Source organism: Magnolia sinica, chromosome 18 (assembly GCF_029962835.1).
Source record: "Magnolia sinica isolate HGM2019 chromosome 18, MsV1, whole genome shotgun sequence".
Lineage (NCBI taxonomy): Eukaryota > Viridiplantae > Streptophyta > Magnoliopsida > Magnoliales > Magnoliaceae > Magnolia > Magnolia sinica.
Genome location: NC_080590.1, coordinates 6232342 through 6251752, shown reverse-complemented (window position 1 = coordinate 6251752; position 19411 = coordinate 6232342). Strand labels below are relative to the sequence as shown.

Sequence of the window (19411 nt, the reverse complement as noted above, 5' to 3'; positions counted from 1 at the left end):
TGTACATCTGACGCTAGGACGTGGGTCCCAGCCATGGCCCCACGATATATGTGATATTCCACACCGTCCAGACTGTCTGGACGGTGCTGGATAATGTTTGGACGGTGGTGTGTGGACCACCACGCTGCATGTGTTTCATCCACACCGTCCGTCTGTTTGGGATGTGGACCCCACGGTCAGGATGTATATGTTGTATCCTAGCCGTCTATCATCTGGACGGTGGGCCCCAGTAGTGTGGCTGCTATTATGAGAAGACGCCAGCAGCTCTGTGGAGCCGCTGATGTATATGTTACATCCTGTTCGTCCATCAACGGACGTCCCGAACTTGGACGGCTCTTTTCTATATGCATATATAGCATATATTATAATATATAATTTCATATTGTATTGGTAATATATACTTTTATATTGTATTGTGTGGTGGGCCCCATGTGGGACCCACCTGCTGGACGGATTGGATGGAGTACCTCACACCTGCTATTTAGCTGGTGAATTGACGTCACCAAGTTGTGGTCCCCATGAGCTATGCATCATACCACACCGTCCAACCGTCTGCCTTGAATATGGGACCCACCCACATGTGTCACATGTGTGGGGTGGGAACACCTGGATGTATGTATTCTTCCATCCAAACTGTTCGCCCGTTTTGGGATGCTGGACCCCACTTTGGTGTATGTGCTTATATACACACCGTCCATTTTTCTTAGACGTGGGCCCACCCCACATGTATGACACGTGTGGGGGGTGGGACCCACCTTGCTGTATGAATTTTGTCCCCACACCGTCCATGCATGTGGGGGCCAGCCGTGAGGTATGTGTCTTATACACGCCATCCACCTGCCAGTTGAGTGGGATGCAATATGATGTATGTGCACTATCTGTACCGTCCATAGGCTGGATGGGTGGGGCCTGCCTTGTGATGCATTGCATAGTCACACCATCCTTCCCCGTGGCCTCGGCATGATGTGCGAGTCTCATCCACACTGCCAAATTCACGAACCCCACATGGTGATGAGGCCTGTGTGTGAGGCCAGCCCATGATGTATGTTTTAGCCACACTGTCCAGTTTGTTGGACATGCGGCCCACTTGACGTATGTGTTGAACATCCATGCTGTTCAGCTGGTAGGCCCATTTGGAAGGTGCGGGCCCACCTGCTGTGAGGCCCATTAATGAGGCCCACCTTAATATATTATAGCCCATTTATAAGGCCTACCTTGTTATATTATAGCCCATTTATAAGGCCCACCTTGTTTCATCCACATCGTCCAATCTAGGGGACGTGGACCCCACCTTGAGTTATGTGTCCATATGTCCATCTGGACGATTCATTTGGTGGATCCATCTTTGATTTTCTTTTATACAAGCCATCCATCGGTTTTACCAACATGGGACCACCACGATGTATTTATTTCACCAACACCGTCTAGATTGTATTGGACAGTACTATACAGTGTTTGGCGAGGCTGAATTACATAGACAATTTTTGGGTGGTGCTGATTTACTTGGGAAATGTTTGGACAGTACCGATCACATTGGTGAACCATGTACCCCTATAATTGTGTATCGTAATACACATGATACACCTAAAACTATTGAAATGAATTTTGGCGTAGTCTAAACTCACTTGAGGCCCATTGTTGCGGCCTATCTATGAGGCCCATCATGATATATTTATGGCCCATGTGCGGGCCCATCTGTTTGTATTTTGACACATGTGACAGGGCCCACTTGCCTTGTATTTTAAGGCCCATATGATAGGGCCCACCTGCTTGAATCTTAGGCCCATATCGTGTGGCCCATTGTGAAATGTATTAGGCCCGTTGGTGTGGCCCATTTGATGTATATCAAACCTATGTATGGGGCCCACATGTTACGTATTTGAGACCCATGTGAAGGACCCTCCTGTTGTATATATGTGGCCCTTGAGTAAGGCTCATTGCTATGTATACTAGGCTTTTGAGAGAGGCCATGGGCCCACTTTATGTTTAGCTCTATATGGGCCACTGCTTGGGAGTGATGTTGGTTAAATGTCCATATTGATGGGCAAAGATAGTTTAATGTCCGCATTGTGACCTTGCATTAGGCATTGTTAGGCCCATTCTTACCGATCCGATTGTCGTGACCGATTATCGACTCCGATTACCCTGACCGATTTGCCGATTCTAATCATCGATCGATCCGATTGTCGTGACCGATTATCGATTCCGATTACCCTGACCGATTTGCCGATTCTAATTATCGATCGATTCGATTGTCGTGACCGATTATCGACTTCGATTACCGTGATCGATTTACCGATTTTGATTATTGATCGATCCGATTGTCGTGACCGATTACTGACTCCGATTACCGTGACCGATTTGTCAATCCTGATTATCGATCGATCCGATTGTCGTGACCGATTTGCCAACTATGATTATCGATCGATCCCGATTGTCGTGATCGATTGCCGATTTCGATTTGCCAAAGCCTATTGTCAATACCTACATGATGCATATGCGACCCGTAGTTGAGGCCCATTGTGATGTATTTGAGGCCCATGGGTAAGGCCCATTGTGATGTATTCGTGGCATATGGGCAAGGCCCATTATGATGTATTTGAGCTCCGTGGTCGTGGCCCATTGTGATACATTCGAGGCCCTTGTATGGAGATCGATGTGATGTATGTAAGGCCCATGAGTGAGGCCCATAAGTGATGTGTATTGGGCCATTGTGTGGGGCCGTGGGCCCATTATATGTTTGGCTCTATGTGAGCTATTCCTTGGGGACATTGTTGGTTAAATGTCCACATTGTCGAAGCCGATTGTTGAGGCCGGTTATTGATACTAATCATGAGTATGTGACAGCATAGTATCATCATACATGCCCATACACATCATCTGCATGTTTGTTATGAGATGTGGTTGACCATTGCATATGTCGTTGGGCAGATTGTTATGAGACTCCCTGATAGGCGGAGGTTATCTCACATGAGCATGTGCAGGATTGATGCATAACTGGATTGCATGACTCATGCATCTCGCATTATTATTACTGTATGCCTTAGCGACATCAGGGCCGTAGCCTCCACAGGCATATCGTGGATGGCTAATGGGACACCGAAAATGTTTGGTTTTAGCATACGGGCGCCATAGATGTCCCTGGGTGAAAATCCCTAAACCTACATGGCCAGGAGACGCCCCAACGTCGAGACCGAGTGGATACATGAGCGCCCGAGTGCCGAATACCAAGAGGCCGCGTCTCCCACTGTGTCGTGGTCGGTTAGGAGGGGGTGTGGCCTTACCAGCCGAGGGTAGGGGGCAATATTAGGCTGAGTTTGACCAGCTCGTGAATGGGTCCGCTATCGACGTGCCGGATAGTTATTGGCAGACTATTGGCCAGGCGGATAGTGAGGTTTCTTACGCTCACTTGAACTGTGCGGCTAGGAGAGCGGCAGTGCCATTTGGAGTGTACTAAACCCCGGTGATGATCCCAGAGATGAACTGTACTGATATGTGGATTTAGTGAGCAGGAGTTGCATACTCATTCATGCATTCATTCATTCACTATCCACTTGGGCTAGTGGTGCGTAACTATTTGTTATGTGTACCATCGCATGGCCAGGATTTCGGTTGGGCGCGCAACTAACCTGTGATCGGGAGTTTACCACATTGAGTCCGACTATCCAAATTTAGGTATGGGACTAGTTTGGATAGAAGTCCCCTGTGGTGGACCCCATAGCCTATGATATTACGTACTATCATCCCGATTTCACATTCCAGCATGGTCATTGCATTCACACCGCATATTACATTGCATCCGCGATATAGACATTTTGGGTTACTGTGTTTCGCATTTATATGGTCTAGATATGGCTGACGTATTTGTGACCACATAATGAATTATATACCCCATTGCATTCTCGGCAGTTGATATTTGACTCTTTATGACTCCTCGTTTGCATAGCTGTTATATACTGTGTATTCTGATATTGATTGGCTCATGAACTTGTTCGTACTTCTGCTTACTCTGTTATCGTATGATCTATGATCTCGTGAGTATTTCTGTTTACTCTGATAATTCCTGCTCTTGTCAGTATTTCTGCTTATTCAGATAATTCATGATCTTGTTAGTATTCCGATATTGTACGATTTATGGATTACCGGTATTTTCAGTTTGTATGATAATGACATTGTATTGAATACTTGGCACTTACCTTGTGCACACACTTACACCACCCTCTAAGCTTTTCATAAGCTTATGCACGATAGATGCGTGCAGATGATGATAGGTTGCAGCAGTGTTGAGCTTGGAGCTTGTAGCAGTCCTCTGGAGCTTGATTTTTTTTTTTATTTATGTATTTTCCTTTCAGTATTGTATTCAAATGTTTATATTAGTGGATATGTGATGATGATGTTGTCTTTGTAATTTGGGTATACTTGTGATTATGCTTATTACGAGTTAAATGTATATTGAAAAAAAAAATCCTCCTTATAGGATCCTAGGATCGGAACCTGGCGTATGAACGCTAGGAGCCGAGAATGGAATACTACGGAGGCTGTCGGCACCAGATTCGGCGAACGGAATTCCTATGAATCCGATTTTCGGGTTTGGGGCGTGACATACTCACGTTGGTGGGATTTCACCACCTATGGGTACTTAACGGGGAGTTGAAACTCCCGAGAGTCTACCACGCGAGCAAGAGTAAGGACCCAATTGAGTAGCGAGACTTGCTACTGAAGTGATGTCACCAAGCTCCGTGGGCGGCATCATGATGTATGTGTTGTATCCACACCAACCATCCATTTGTAGAGATTTCCTAAGGTCCATTGTATCTTCTTGGTGGAAAACTTTTGTAGCCCTTAAAAGTTTTTAATGGTGGGCATCACTCTCTCCACTATTTTATGTGGTGTGGTCCACTCAAACTTTGGATCTGACTCATTCTTTGGATCATGCCTTAATATGATCTCTCTAAATGGGTGGACGGTGTGGATGCAAGACATACATCATGGTTGGGCCCATAGAACTTAGTGACATTACTTTAGTAGCGAGTGTCGCTGCTCAACGTGTCAGTAGCTAATTTGCGTCTGTTTATAAGTGGGGTGTGGAGTACCTTATTATTTGCTCGGTTGAGCGGCTGTAGAGGCGTCGGTGGCACACCTTACACTTGTGATAGGGAATATAAGTCAGGTATTGGAGAATGAACAAGTGATATGAATGACACCAGTGTAACTATTATAATTAACTAGCCATTGGAGTGAGGTATAACTCCTCATGCAATATTAATTCAAAATGCACAACTGTCATAAAACGGTTAGTTAGTAAGTCTTAATAGCAAGCAGGCAACGACAATAATCACGTGTACACAATGATCACAAATTGCCACTAGTGGCTAGTTTTTCATCAACAACTAAATAACGGTCATATCAAGTTATGACCTTGGACCAAAACAATTGACCCCCTAACTTATATAAAGAGTGCCTGGATGATTCAACAAACCATCACCCATATTTAAACCATTCTCATCTACAACCTAAATAGAAGAGTAACCGTACACTCTAATCAGTCAACAAGGTCCATACAAACCTTAGCCAAAAGACCTTAAGAAATAGACCAACGCACATTTTCAATCATTTTGAAAAGTAGTGAATAATGTTTTAAGAACAACATAATTACACTTGCTTCAACTTGTCTTTATATCTTCGATTTCTTTAATTGTTTTGACAAAAATTGCAAAATCCGTAATTTGCGCCAGCATCAACGTGATGTTTATTCGTCATCCCACCTACCCATAAGGGTGACGGACATGTATGAAAAGAAAACATAAAAATCATAGTGATCTAAAACCTCAACACTCTCGTGAAGTTGGGAAGCTTGCAATCCTTAAATATCGGCTTCACCCAAAGCCTATGCGCTCGATAAAGATGGTAAGCGTTCAATCTTTACCTATTTCCGTGCTTTGCTGGCGTGGGTCGGTGCCCCTAGCAGGACGGTCTATCTCTAGCCAAGCGAGGTCCCGTTGGGGGTAGTACCCCATCCGTGCCCTAAAACATGCCGGTGACTGATCATCCTCACTGGTGGCACCAATGTAGACCATCCAAACTGTGGGTCCTACCACGGATAGAGCAATCTCTAAAATCACAGTGATCAAGAACCATCCAATTAATGGCAGAAAACGGATGGTTAAAAGTAAAATAGTGAGTGGTCCAAATTCAAACACAATTTTTTTGGTTGGTTATGCCCCATCCACAGCAGGGGCAGAGATTTGGGCGGTCTGGATTGCCTGAAAACAATGCCATGTCCTCCATCTCTTAAATGGTGCAAAACAAACACAGAGGTCTTACGTCAGCCTCCATTTCGCGGGCTTTTAAACACTCCATCCACCCACTAAAACCCTCATTCTAGGGTTTTTTCTTCCATATCTCCCGCACTCACTTCTTCACAACCGTTCGATCATCTCGCTTTCGAGTCTCTGCAATTCATCAGAGCATGTCCGAATCGGATCCCGTTTCCATTCCCGCCACCGTCGTTTCTCTAACGACGAGCTTCCGGCTCGTTCCGTCGGCAGCCGTTCCCGTGATCATCGACTGCGTCTTAGCCTCGACTGGTCTAGCTCCATCATCTCTCTTCAAATCTCTTCTAGACGCCTTCTCCAATCTCACAAAGGTATGTACAAATGAAGAAATCGCTCGTTTAACTTCTTTCTTGATTTTGGCTGTGTTTGGAAGCACAAGCGAACTGAATTGCGAAAATTCAATTTAATCGAGAATCAGGCTGTGTTTGGACGCACAAATGGTTATTACATTGTGATGAGCGGACTTTGAAGTGAAATGGCAAATTTTAGTTATTTTCATTAGACTAACAATTGAGGTATGATCAGACAGTGCATCCAAATGCAGAACTGGACATTGAATTAACTCTGCTGAACTTGCATGTGTTTTGATAGGATCTTCTCAAAGATGGAAATGCGAAACTGGAATCTGATTGTTCGAGCTACATCATGTCCTACACGACTGCACTCTGTTGCCTTATAAAGAACCCGGGTGAGTTGCACGGTTTCATCCGTTGTGTTGCTCTTGGTTGACTTGGTAATGCTGAAGGCCTTTGTTGGAAATAGATTCGGGAATTGCCCCCTCCAAGTGAATACATCACCATCTGTCATTTTTTTCTTCTTCTGGATTTTACAACACATCGATTATGCAAAACACCAACACATGCTGTTTATGGCGTGCTATTACATCAGCATCCGTTAATTTTTTTTTTTTTTAATTCTGGGTTTCACAAAACATATCAATCATGCAAAACATCAACACATGCTTCTTATGGTGAACTGATTTCACTGAGAGATTTTATTAGCTATTTTATATTTTCTATTTTTTTACTCTTATTTTTCATTTTTGAGATCTTTCAATGCTTCTCCAGTTTATGCATCATTACACACCTCAATGACACACCGTGACTCTCTTTCCTCTTATTCTTCTTCTTTTCCCGGACATGCTTATGAAGGTACATATCATATGATGATCCATTAAAAGAAACAGTGGTTTTGGTAGTGGTACAGGTGGGTTAATCTTTCAGTTATATAAGCTGCTGATTCTGGTGGGCTCCATTGTCGGATGGGTCATGAGCTGCTATCTTCCCTTGTAGATGATCCTAACAATCCGATGAAATTGACAATTACGACCACTTAGTTCACATTCGACGTGCCCAATCGGATGGTTATGGTTGAGAGGTCTTTTGGGCCTCTCCTCTACTTGTTGAGCATGCCATATGAGCATAGTTTGCCAGCCAGGACTCGGATGGTCACTTGGTCCAGGTCGACCTGGGACTCGGTGGGCCAACCAGGTGAGTCAATTATTTTGCTATAAAATAAATTAATTAAAATAGAAGAAATATACAAAATAAAAAACTAAAAATATAGAAAGAAATTGAAAAACATACAAAGAAACTGGAAAAACATACAAAGGATAATAAAAAGAAATTTCTTCGGGAGGTCCACCAAAAATAACTGGAAAAAAATCCTACTTTTCCTTTCTCTTCCTCCTCCTCTCGTTCTTCTTAATCTAAATCAGAATTTGAATCTGAAAAAGCAGGCAATAATAAGGAAAAAAAGAAAAAAAAAAACCTGCTCTTCTTTATCTTCATCTGCATCTCAATATCAATCTGAGGAAAAAGGCAAATAATAGAAAAAAACTGAAATCTTCTTCTTCTTCCCGTTCCTGTGCATCCCAACCTAGTGACCAGGTCAGTGACTGGGCCTGGTTGAATCAGCCAATCCCTGGTCGACTCACCTGGTTTGAAAGCTATGCATACTAGTGATTTGGATTACCAGAAGCGTGCTCAACTTGTACAATTTGTTGGCTGAGTAAGTGCCTGATTAGACATGGTGTACATCTCTGCCTGCTTATACCAGCTGGATGTATGGAGTTAATCACAAGTTTTTTTTTTTTGAAAGTTCGAATATTTAGTGTTTTTGTTTTTGATAATTAATCGTTACAGAACTATGCTTGCAGGGACTGAGGCTAATGCATTGCAGTCATTTATTTGGAGAGGGTTTCTTCCACTCCTAAAGATAATAAATACAAATAATCATGAATTAATTAACCAGGTAAAAGCTGGTTTCTACTGTATATTGAATTTATAGACTTTGTAGATTTATATTATTAATGGTTTATTCTACCCTTTTGTTTTAGATGGCAGAATTACTGTGTGATGTCGTGGTTGAAAATCACAAGTGGGAACTTATTGAAGCAACTTTGGTTCCATTTTCTCTAAGGGCAATGGGGCTTTCTATGGGTTTACTTCAAAGTGAAGAATTAGCCATTTACCAGTGGAGTAGAGACTCATTCATTCAAAGGCTGAATAACGAGTCAAGCGATAGAAATGTGGATCAATTTGTCACATTGCTCGAGTCTGGATCTGTGCCACTGTCTACTGCATGCCATATTTTAACTTCTTTGGTAGTTGCTGCTCTCAAAAGCTGTCAAGCGATTGAAAGTGCAGAACAACTGAGGGCAGTAGGTTGGCATTCTGCAGAAAATTTTGCCAGGAATGTGCTGTTGGCCCTCTCTGATATGGCAGTTCGCATGCTTTCACAATGTCCAGAACATCGATCATGTGCAAGTCGCCTTCTTCTTCCGTGTATTTTCAGGGCACTTGATGCCCTTTCCTCCTTTGAAGTTTCAGTACATGGATTGACATTTATCTTTACCAGGTAAAAACCACAACTTTTTCTAGAGACATGAATGGCACTTATTGTCCATGTGGATCTGGTTGGAATCAAAGAAAGTAGAAACAGTTATACAATGTATCTAATGGGCAGGGTTTGGACCAGGTTGAGGTCAGCCTCAGCCTATCTAATTTATAAACCGGCCCTGAAGTTCAGGCATTGGATGTAAATTAATCAGACCTGAAATTCAGGCTTGGACCCAGTTCACGACTGATGTAAACGGGCCCACACCTGACCTCTGGTTGGATTTAAATGGATAAGGTAGTAAAACCTGTCTGCAGCAATGTATTCAATAACGGTAACAGCCACTCGTAAACGTATGCCTTTGCTGCATGCAGGAAGAGGAATCAGTGGACCACCTCCTGATTCACTGTCATTTCGTTTCCCAAATATGGGCGGAATTCTGCTCACGATTCAATATTAGCTGGTGTAATCCTAAGTCCTCCTGTAATCTTCTCCTGGTTTGGCACGGTGTTAAGATAGACAAAATCAGGACTCGTCTCTGGAGGTTATCGATTCTTGCGATTTGGTGGGCGGTTTGGGAGGAAAGAAACAACCGATGTTTTAATGACATTTCTGTGTCAGTCCAGACAGTTTGGTCCAGAGCCAAAAAGTTGATATTTGAATGGGCGGGTGTTGTAAATGTTTTGACGGATTATGATTTATCGTTCTTAGGTTGCTAAGTTTTCTGCTATCTCAGCAGATCTCTTTTTCCTTTTGTATCTTTCTCTCTTTAATATTATCCAGTTATCCTTAAAAAAAAAAAACTGTTGTTACCATTAGGATATGGGTGTAGTGGCTGTAACAGCCATAAAAAAAAACCTCTAACGGCCGTTACGGCCCATATCGCGTAATTGTACCCACCGTTACTGTGTTTTTTGGATACCACGGACTCTGCAGGCCCAGCCATTTATTTGACAGGGCTAAAAATGAGGCCCATGTCTGACCACAAGCTAACTTTTATAGCCCAGGGGAGCTGTTTTAGCCCAGGCCTGGAAGCCTGACCATTCACAGGCGCAAATTTCTAACTGATATTGTGAACCCCATTAAATTCTCTAGCTTGATTCTGTCAGGGATTATTTTTTAAGGAAAATTTGGAAGTGCTGCAGCTCCCTGTTTTCTCATGGACCTCTAGAGCGACAAGAAGCCTATTGGATACTCTCTCTATATTTGCCTCATTTCTTTCATAGTGAAGGGTGTGAAAATGTTGCAGTACAAAATGGTGCAGATGACTTTGATATAAGAGAAGAACAACTGTTTTGGGATGAAATGCGGAGAGGATTGGTACACTCCTGGAGCTAGTCCATCTGCTCTTTCTTCCTTTTCTTTTCGCTTAATATCCATATTGATTTGCTAACATAGAACTTCCTGGATATTCTAATATACTTTCTATTCCTCTCTCTTGTTTTGAATATCAGGTCGATAAGGATGCCTTGGTGAGAAAGCAATCATTACATATTTTGAAAATATCATTGGGCCATTACTCTTGTAAACTGAGTGAAGAAAGTCAAGGCTGCACTGTTGTTTCAGATACTAATGCAGGCGATAAGAATGGTTCAATGGCACATGGTATGACAAAGAGGGGACAATGGGCTGAAAAGGAAGCCAAATCTTTAGGTGTGGGGCAAATATGCAATTCATCTGAACCCTTTCTGAACTGTCAACAGAGATGGGCGGCATTCCTACTTTTGTATGAAATGCTTGAAGAGTATGGAGCACATTTGGTCGAGGCAGCTTGGACACACCAGGTCAGTTGCCACGTGTTATTTGTTCAATTATTTGACAGATCTTACCATTTTTATTTTTTCGTCCATGAAGCCAGTGTTCAAATTGTCGGCGATATTATCGAAATATCGCCGATAATTTCGGTGTCGCTGCACTGGCGACACCGAAACCCCAATATTTCGTTTCGTTTCCAGATTTCGCCGAAATCTCGCCGATATTATCGGTATTTTCAAGATCAGGACGACATATCACTGTTCCCACCAACCACGGGTGGGAACTGTAGCCACCAACCCACTTTTATCGATAAAAGGGGGGGTTGTCAGCGAAAAAATCACAAAAAACATAAGAAATACCTGTTTTTTCGCCCGGATTTGGAGGAAGACGCGAGTTCAGCTGCTCTTGAGTGCAGATCGGCATTTCCGGTAAGATTCAACCCTAAAAATATCTTCTTTTTTCATCGAAAAATCCTCTGCAAGTTGCGGAAACCGCTTGCGGGCCGAGATCTTGTTCGAAAATAGAGGTTTTGTTTGATTTGGGATGAGGGAGAGAGACTTTCGGGTTGAAAATCTCGGCGAAATCGGTGGGAAGGAATGAAATTTCAAAAATTTCGGAAGGGGAGAGGGAATTTGGTGTTTTTATCGCGAATTGGGGATCGGGAGGGCCGCGGGCAGATGCGTACTCGGTTACTCGGTATGCTCTTATCGTACTAACCAATGTTGTTGGGCCCACCGAGAATGCATCTAGTCTATCCATGCGGTCCATTCGTTTTTCCATATTTTTTTAGCGGCTGAGACCAAAATTTAATGGCACCAAAAGATCAAGTGGCCCACACCATTGGAAATAGTTTGAATAATGACTTCCACCGTTAAAACTTTTCTAGGGCCCACAGTGATGTTTATTTCTCATCCAACCGTTCATAAGATCACACAGACATGGATGAAGGAAAAAAAAAATAGAAGTTTGATCCAAAACTTCTGTGGCCCCCAAGATATTTTCAACGGTAAATGTTCAATTTATACTGATTCCTATGGTGTGGTCCACTTGAGGTTTGGATATACTTATTTTTTAGGTTCAAGACCTAAAATTATCTGTTACAATGGATGGACGGAGTGGATAAAATACATAAATCATGGTGGACCCCACAGGTGGGCTTGGACGGTGCAACCTCACTTGGTTGCACACCACCCTACCACGAGCTTGGGCGGCTTGGGCTCTGGGTGCATGCTGGTGCTATGTGGGCCCCGCCACGATGCATATGTTGTATCATTCTGTCCATTAATTTTTAAATATTATTTTAGAGCTTTAACCAAAAAATGAGGTAGATCTAAAACTCATGTGGGCCACACCATGGGAAAATAGTAGTGATTGGATATCCACCATTTAAATCCTCCTAAGGCCCACTGTACTGTTTATTTGACATCCAATCCGTTAATTAGCTCATAAAAACTCAGATGAAGGGAAAAAACAAAGATCAGATTGTTCCAAAATCTTTATGGCCCCCAAAAAGTTTTTAATGGTCATAGTTCATTCAACACTGTTTCTTGTAATGTGGTCCAACTGAGATTGGGATATACCTTTTTTTTTTTTTTTTTCTAAATATCATAAAATTATCTATATAAATAGATGGACGGCATGGATGAAACACACACCTCATGGTGGGGCCCACAGAACACGGCAGGGGAGTAGCCAAATCCCTTTCCGCAGCGTGCGGACCAGGGACGCGGATTTCCTGCCGAAGACCGTTCATGTGCCGCTAGCTCAGGTGGGGGCAGGTGGGGCCCACTGTGATGTTTGTAAGAAATCCTCTCCGTCCATCGATTTTGTGATTTCATTTTAGGACTCCTTGTAAAAAATGAAAGATATCCAAAGCTCAAGTGAGCCGTACTAAAGGAAAATGTGGTTTGGAAAATTCCTACCGTTGAAACCTTTCAACAGTGATGTTTAGATGCAAACCATACCGTAAACTCTGTTGGACCCACCGTAAATGCATGTGGTTCATCCACGCCGTTCATACGTTTTTAAAGATCATTGTAGCCGTTGAGACCAAAATTGAAGTATATCCACACCTCAACTGGACCATACCACGTGAAACAGTGGAAATATTTATTTCCACCGTTGAAACCTTTCTAAGGCACGTGGTAATGTTTATTTTTCATCCAATCTGTTCATAGGATCTAACAGATATGGATGAAGGGAAACAAACAAATATCATCTTGATCTAAAACTTCTGTAGCCCTCAAGAACTTTTCAACGGTAGAAGTTCAATTCACACTGTTTACTTTGGTGTGGTCCACAAGATATTTTTATAGGCTTCTTTTTTTGGCTAAAGCCCTAAAATTATCTGGTAAAATGGATGAACGGGTTGGATAAAATGCATGAATGAAGGTGGGCCCCACAGAGTTTACTCAATACGCTTAGGGTACCCGGGGGTACACCATCCGAATCCGCCAGGGGCGCTGGGAATGGATTGGCTACTCCCCCTGACACCAGCATCGTGGCTGGTGGTCGGTGCTTTGTGGGCCCCAACATGATGTATGTTTTTCATCCATTCCGTTCATCCATTTTTACAGATCATTTTAGGGCTTGATACAAAAAATGATTGGAATATAAATCTTAGGTGGGCCACACCACAGGACAAAAATAATGAATGGATATTCACAATTAAAATCCTCCTAAGGCCCACTGTACTGTTTATTTGACATCCAATCTGTTGATTTGGTCATAAAGACCCAGCTGAAGGGAAACAATAAATATCAGCTTCATCCAAAACTTTTATGGCCCCCAAAATGTTTTTAATGGTCAAAATTCATTCAACACTGTTTCCTATAATGTGGTCCCCTTGAGATAGAGATATACTTCATTTTTTTTTATCATGTATAAAATGATATATAAAAATACATGGACAGCATGGATGACACACATACATCATGGTGGGCCCCATAGAGCACCGACCACCAGCCAATGGCTGGTTTCAGGGGGAGTAGCCAATCTGTTCCCAGGGCGTTACTGAAGTGACGTCACCAAGCTTTGTGGACCTTGCCATGATGCATGTGTTGAATTCATACCGTCCATCCATTCAGAGAGAGAGTTTTATGGCATGAGAAAAATAATGAGATAGATTTAAAGTTCAAGTGGACCCCACCATATAAAACAATGGGGACAGTGATCCACCGTTCAAAACTTCCCCATGGCCAAAGAAGTTTCCCATCAAGCTGATATTTTTGTTTTCACTTCATCTATTTCTATGTTAACTTATGAATAGGTTGGATCTAAAAAATACATAATGGTGGGCCTTATAAATGTTTCAACGGTGGGACCCGATTAGGGAAAAAGTGTTAAGCATCTATTGGTAGTATGGTGCACTTTAGCTGTATAGTACCTGATTAAATGCTTTTATCTTTGCCATCAAGCACCTCTCATCTCTTTACACGTGTGCACGTTTAGAAAATCTGGACCGTTCATGTGTTGAGACCTCTTATTGATGGTCCATAGCCCATTTTCGATACTTATTGGATATTCTCAGTATTTGATCAGAGAACTTGTTATTGCCATTGAATTTGTGGACGCTCCCTCTAATTGGCCCGGATCATCCATCCATTCAGTTACCAATGTTCTAGATCTAATGCTCCATCATTAGCTTTGAAGGATGAAGCAATATGCTCGATTTAGGAACCTGACTTGTTCAGGTTACAGTTGGTACTTGTACAAGTAAGGCCCATGATTCAGTGATCTAAGCCATTGATATGGTGGGCCAAATGTGAATGCTCCATGCATCAAACTTGCGATGGAAGAATAAATACATCAAGGTGGGCCCCATAATCAGGACCGCATTGTCGTGGATGAGGCTGGGGCCGCACATGCACATGCATTCTTAAAGTAAAATCCAACCCGTCCACACTTTTTTTTTTTGTCGATTATTGCAAATTTGTATGCTACTAGGGAGCAAAATGTTGTCTGGATCGAGAAAAGGAGCAAGGGACATAGGGTGGAAACATGGACGGATAGTGGAGGGAAATAAATATGGAGCCACATGCAACTATTGCGGCCAAGTGATACGGAGTGGGGGAGTGTCTAGGCTAAAAGAACATTTAGCAGGGGGATACAAGAACGTGAAAGACTGTCCAAGTGTAACAAGGCCAGTGAGAGAGGAGATGAGAAGAGTGTTGACTGAAGCGAAGTCACGCAAGCTGCAACAAAATGATTGGGAGAGGGATATGAGGGAAGAGCTACGAGGCACTAGACGGGGCGTAGGTGCTATCGACGAGCATGATGACGACGACGATGAGGTGATCGCATACCCCGATGATTGTGTTACGGCTCGAGAAAGGAGTGATTTTAGACAAGTAATTCATGAGTCTCGGGCTTCAGAGTGGGAGAGGGAGCAAAGAAGACGGATTGATGAGAGTAAGCCGTCGTTTGGGACGTCCCGACATGAGACTGGTGGGACCAGCAGACGTTTTGAGGGAGGCAGCGGGCATGTCATACAACGGACGCAAAGCGCTCGTGTCCCAGATGCATCCATCGCAGGTGTTAATCAAAAAAGATTAAAAAATATGTGGAGCAAGGGGCTTAGGGAGAAAGTAGGTGGTGCTATATCTAGGTGGTTCATCTCGAGCCATATACCAGCAAATGCAGCAGCCAGTCCTCACTTTAAAAATATGATTGAGGAGGTGCAGTGTGTCGGGCCCGGTGTGGAGCCTCCCACACAACAGGAGATTCTTGGCGTCTACCTCGATCGGGAGCACGAGGAGATGCAAGCTTGGGTTCGTGGACTCAAGCCAAACTGGAAGCAGTACGGGGTGACAATCATGTGTGACGGGTGGACGGGACCCACGAAATTGTCCATTATCAATTTCATGGTGTACTGTAGAGGACAACCAGTTTTCCTCAAATCCATTGATGCGTCGGCCAAAATAAAAGAGCATGAATACATATATGCTCTCATAAAAAGAGTGATTAGAGAGGTTGGGTCCCATAATTTTGTCCAAGTTGTGACGGACAATGGCAGTGCGTTCGTTAAGGCGGGGAAGAAATTGATGAAGAAGTTCAATCTCTATTGGACCCCTTGTGCGGCACACTGCATTGATTTAATGCTCGAGGAGATAGGCCAGAGGGATTCTGTCAAGAAGACTATCCAGGATGTGAGGAGAGTGACAAACTTTATATACAATCACTCATGGTTGTTGGCTGCAATGCGTGAGTGTTGTGGAGGGGACATTATTCGACCAGGCACGACACGGTTCGCCACGAACTTCATTGCACTCGACAGCTTATATAGGCACCGCGTGGGTCTGAGAAATTTGTTCAGATCCGAGAAATACATGGAGTGGAATCAGAGGAAGACCGATGGTGCAAAAACCTGTTCAAAGGTAGTGCTTTCCGATTCCTTCTGGGAAAAAGTTCACAACGTCGTTTCCTTTCTACATCCGATGTACAAGGTCCTACGAGCCATAGATAATGAGATGTGGCCTTCGATGGGGTCAATGTATGAGCTTATGAGAATTATGAGAGAAGGAATAATGACTGCAATCCCCAGTTCGTATCAATGGGTGATCAGTATCATCGATCATCGATGGACGAGGACCCTCGAGCATCCACTCCACTAAGCTGGTAAGTTTCTTAATACAACTGAGTACCTTAAGCATCACTTCTGTTTGCATGTTAATACAACTGAGCAACTAATATTTGGGTTTCAGCATACTATATGAATCCCAAATTTCATTACAAACGTCGGCTCCATGAGAATCAAAATTTGACGATGGCTGTCCACGAGGTGTTCGAACGATTGTTCCCAGAATCAACAGCGCATGCAGATTTCGGTAACCAGGTAATGCAATAAATTTTCTTCCTTATAGCCTCTAGAAATATGAGTGATTAAAAATAATGACCTGTGAATCCGTGTTTACAGTTATTGCGGTTTAGGGATGCGAGGGGTACGTTCTCATCTGCATTAGCAAAAGCATCGACTGAAACGATGATGCCATGTAAGTATGGTAACATAATTAGGTAATTGTATTTTTCGTTTAAACTTCATACTAAACTAAGCTCCTTATGGATATATAGGTGAGTGGTGGGCGATGTATGGAGTCGACACGCCTGCACTGCAGTTATTAGCAGTCCGTGTTCTCGCACAGATTGTATCCTCCTCACCGTGTGAGAGGAATTGGAGCACATGGTCACTCATACACACCAGCAAGAGGAACAGGTTGGCATATGAGAAGCTGCAAAAGCTCGTTTACTGCCACTACAATATGAAGTTAAGAGAGAGGCAGTTGAGGGTAGATCGAGACATGGGGGAAAATCAGGACCCACTGGACCTGTTGTCTATAGGTAACATGGCACAGATAGGTGATGATGATGAAGACCCACTTTATGAGTGGGTCAAATCAGCTGATTTAGATGATGCGGAGGGAGGCCCTTCTCCACAGGTAGCCGAGGGAGCAGCAGCTCTAGGTATCGACGTTGATCAGGTAGTATCTGAACAAAAGGCGGATACAGACTCCTTTGATCCTTTGGTGAGGAGTTCGGCACGTTCCAATGAGGGTGAGGAAGCATCTTCACGGCCCCCACCCCATCATCAAGTCGTAGTGAGTGATGATGATGATGAGACTCAACCCCCACTCAACACTGGTCCTGGGGATGACGACGACAGCGATGATGATGACCACGGCGATGACGACGGTGATGAGAGAGGGGACGGAGGCACCGACACTAGTATAGGTGGTACTAGTGGGGGTAGGGGTGGCAGTGGTGGGGGATATACGACGGCTCAGAGCCAACAATCCGTTGGCCAGTTTACTGAGGAGCAAAGCTTTGACCATGCCACTCAGGACATGGACCATGGATCTCGTCCACCATCCAGGGCGAGAGCATCAGAGCCCACATATATGTTCGAACGTCGTTCGAAGAAGAAAGCCGGACGCGCCGCGGCTGATGCCTTCACACGCAGTTTGTCATCTATGGACATAAGTTCAGATCGGGGGAGCTCCACCTCTGTCCCACCTTATGCTCATGGGGGATATCATGGGTATGGCTGTGACAGCTCTGACATTCAGTCACGCTCATCTACCCATGAGTACAGGCAGCCAGAAGATAGTTCTTCGAGTCATGACCCTTTGACAGGTGGATATTCGGGATACCCGTACGACTGGCAGCAATACTATCAAGGAGTAGGGGTTAGACTTGATCTGTTCCCTCAGTACCCTGCTCAGGAAATGCCATCGATGTATGTCACGCAATTCCCACGTCTAGGCGTACTCGTACAGTTTGGGGAGGATGACTATCAGAGGTACATAAGAGAGTTCCTCAATTGGTACGAGCAGAGGATGACTTGGGAACAGTACTGCCAATATGTTGGGCAACAGTACTACTCTCAACTGCCACGGGATCCAGACAATGATTACGAGCCACCTCGTCACTCTATGTGGGGATGAAAAATGGCCAGAAATGTGTATTTTTTAATTTATTTACTTTTGCATGTCGTAATTGTTGTAAGCTTGCATTTGTATTATATAAACTCATTTTGATTACTATTTGAGTAATTTCTTACAACAACGCATGCTTTTTGGCCCCCATTAAATGAAAACTTTTAATTTAATATATTCTTTTTGCAAATTTTTTATTCCTGAATATGTAAATATATGTATTTAGGCATGTCCTGAAGTTTCACTGAAAAATTCCACCATTTTCTCCATGTTCCTCCTTTTTCCCTGCATTTCCGGTTATCGGCGATATTATCGGCGATAACGATATTATATCTTTATCTCCGGCCAGCGAAACTTGTAGCGACACCGACAACTCGAACACTGCATGAAGCAACCTTGAGCAGTAATATAGAAGAAAACATATTTTCTGTTTGATAAACAAGTCATTTCTTCTTCTCATTATAATAATTTTTATACTTCGCAAAAGATTATTAAGAAAGAGAAAATGTATGAAAACAAGTATGGTACGAACTTGAGGGTGATAAAATCCAAGAATGGTCACGATCAAGGTTTCCAATAAATGGATGGGTCCATGAAGTTGTCTAATCAGTTAGTGGACTCCACATGATGGTAGGATTGGTTCACATTGTGGATGTGATTGAGAAAGAGAGGAGGAAAAGAGGAAGAAATGAGAAACATAATGGGAGAAAGAATAGAGATGAGGGTTAATGCCCCCTCACTCTTTTGTTTTATTTTAAGTCATAAATACACTAATGACCATAATGCCCTTAATAACAAAAGCAAGAATTCCCAACATGTCCAAAATAACTAGAATAGAGAAAAGAGACCAAGTACTAGAGATAGTAGAGTCCAGTGAGAATGAGACGGCGGTAACACTCCCCCTCAAGCTAGAGTGTATATGTCATGAATGCTAGCTTGACAAAGAGATGATTTAGTTGACTACGACCCATGGCTTTTGTGAACAGATTTGTCAGTTGGTCTTGGGACTTGACAAACAACATGCAAATTTTCTTGCTACCAACCTTCTTGTTG

The 19411-nt window shown here is 43.2% G+C and overlaps 1 protein-coding gene across 6 annotated transcripts in view; it reads left to right on the top strand.

Annotated features, from left to right (window-relative positions):
• The first annotated feature begins 6316 nt into the window (after positions 1-6316).
• LOC131232481 (uncharacterized) overlaps positions 6317-19411 on the top strand; it is a 79588-nt gene continuing 66493 nt past the window's right edge. For 2 of the 6 annotated variants that reach the window (XM_058228743.1, XM_058228745.1), the window contains exons 1-6: positions 6317-6646; positions 6927-7023; positions 8494-8588; positions 8674-9194; positions 10283-10493; positions 10628-10957. In XM_058228743.1, coding sequence (XP_058084726.1) covers positions 6470-6646; positions 6927-7023; positions 8494-8588; positions 8674-9194; positions 10283-10493; positions 10628-10957 — 1431 coding nt within the window. In that variant the 5' untranslated portion in view covers positions 6317-6469. The remainder of the gene's footprint in view (positions 6647-6926; positions 7024-8493; positions 8589-8673; positions 9195-10282; positions 10494-10627; positions 10958-19411) is intronic. The other 4 variants (XM_058228742.1, XM_058228740.1, XR_009164863.1 and 1 more) reach the window with 3 other exon arrangements.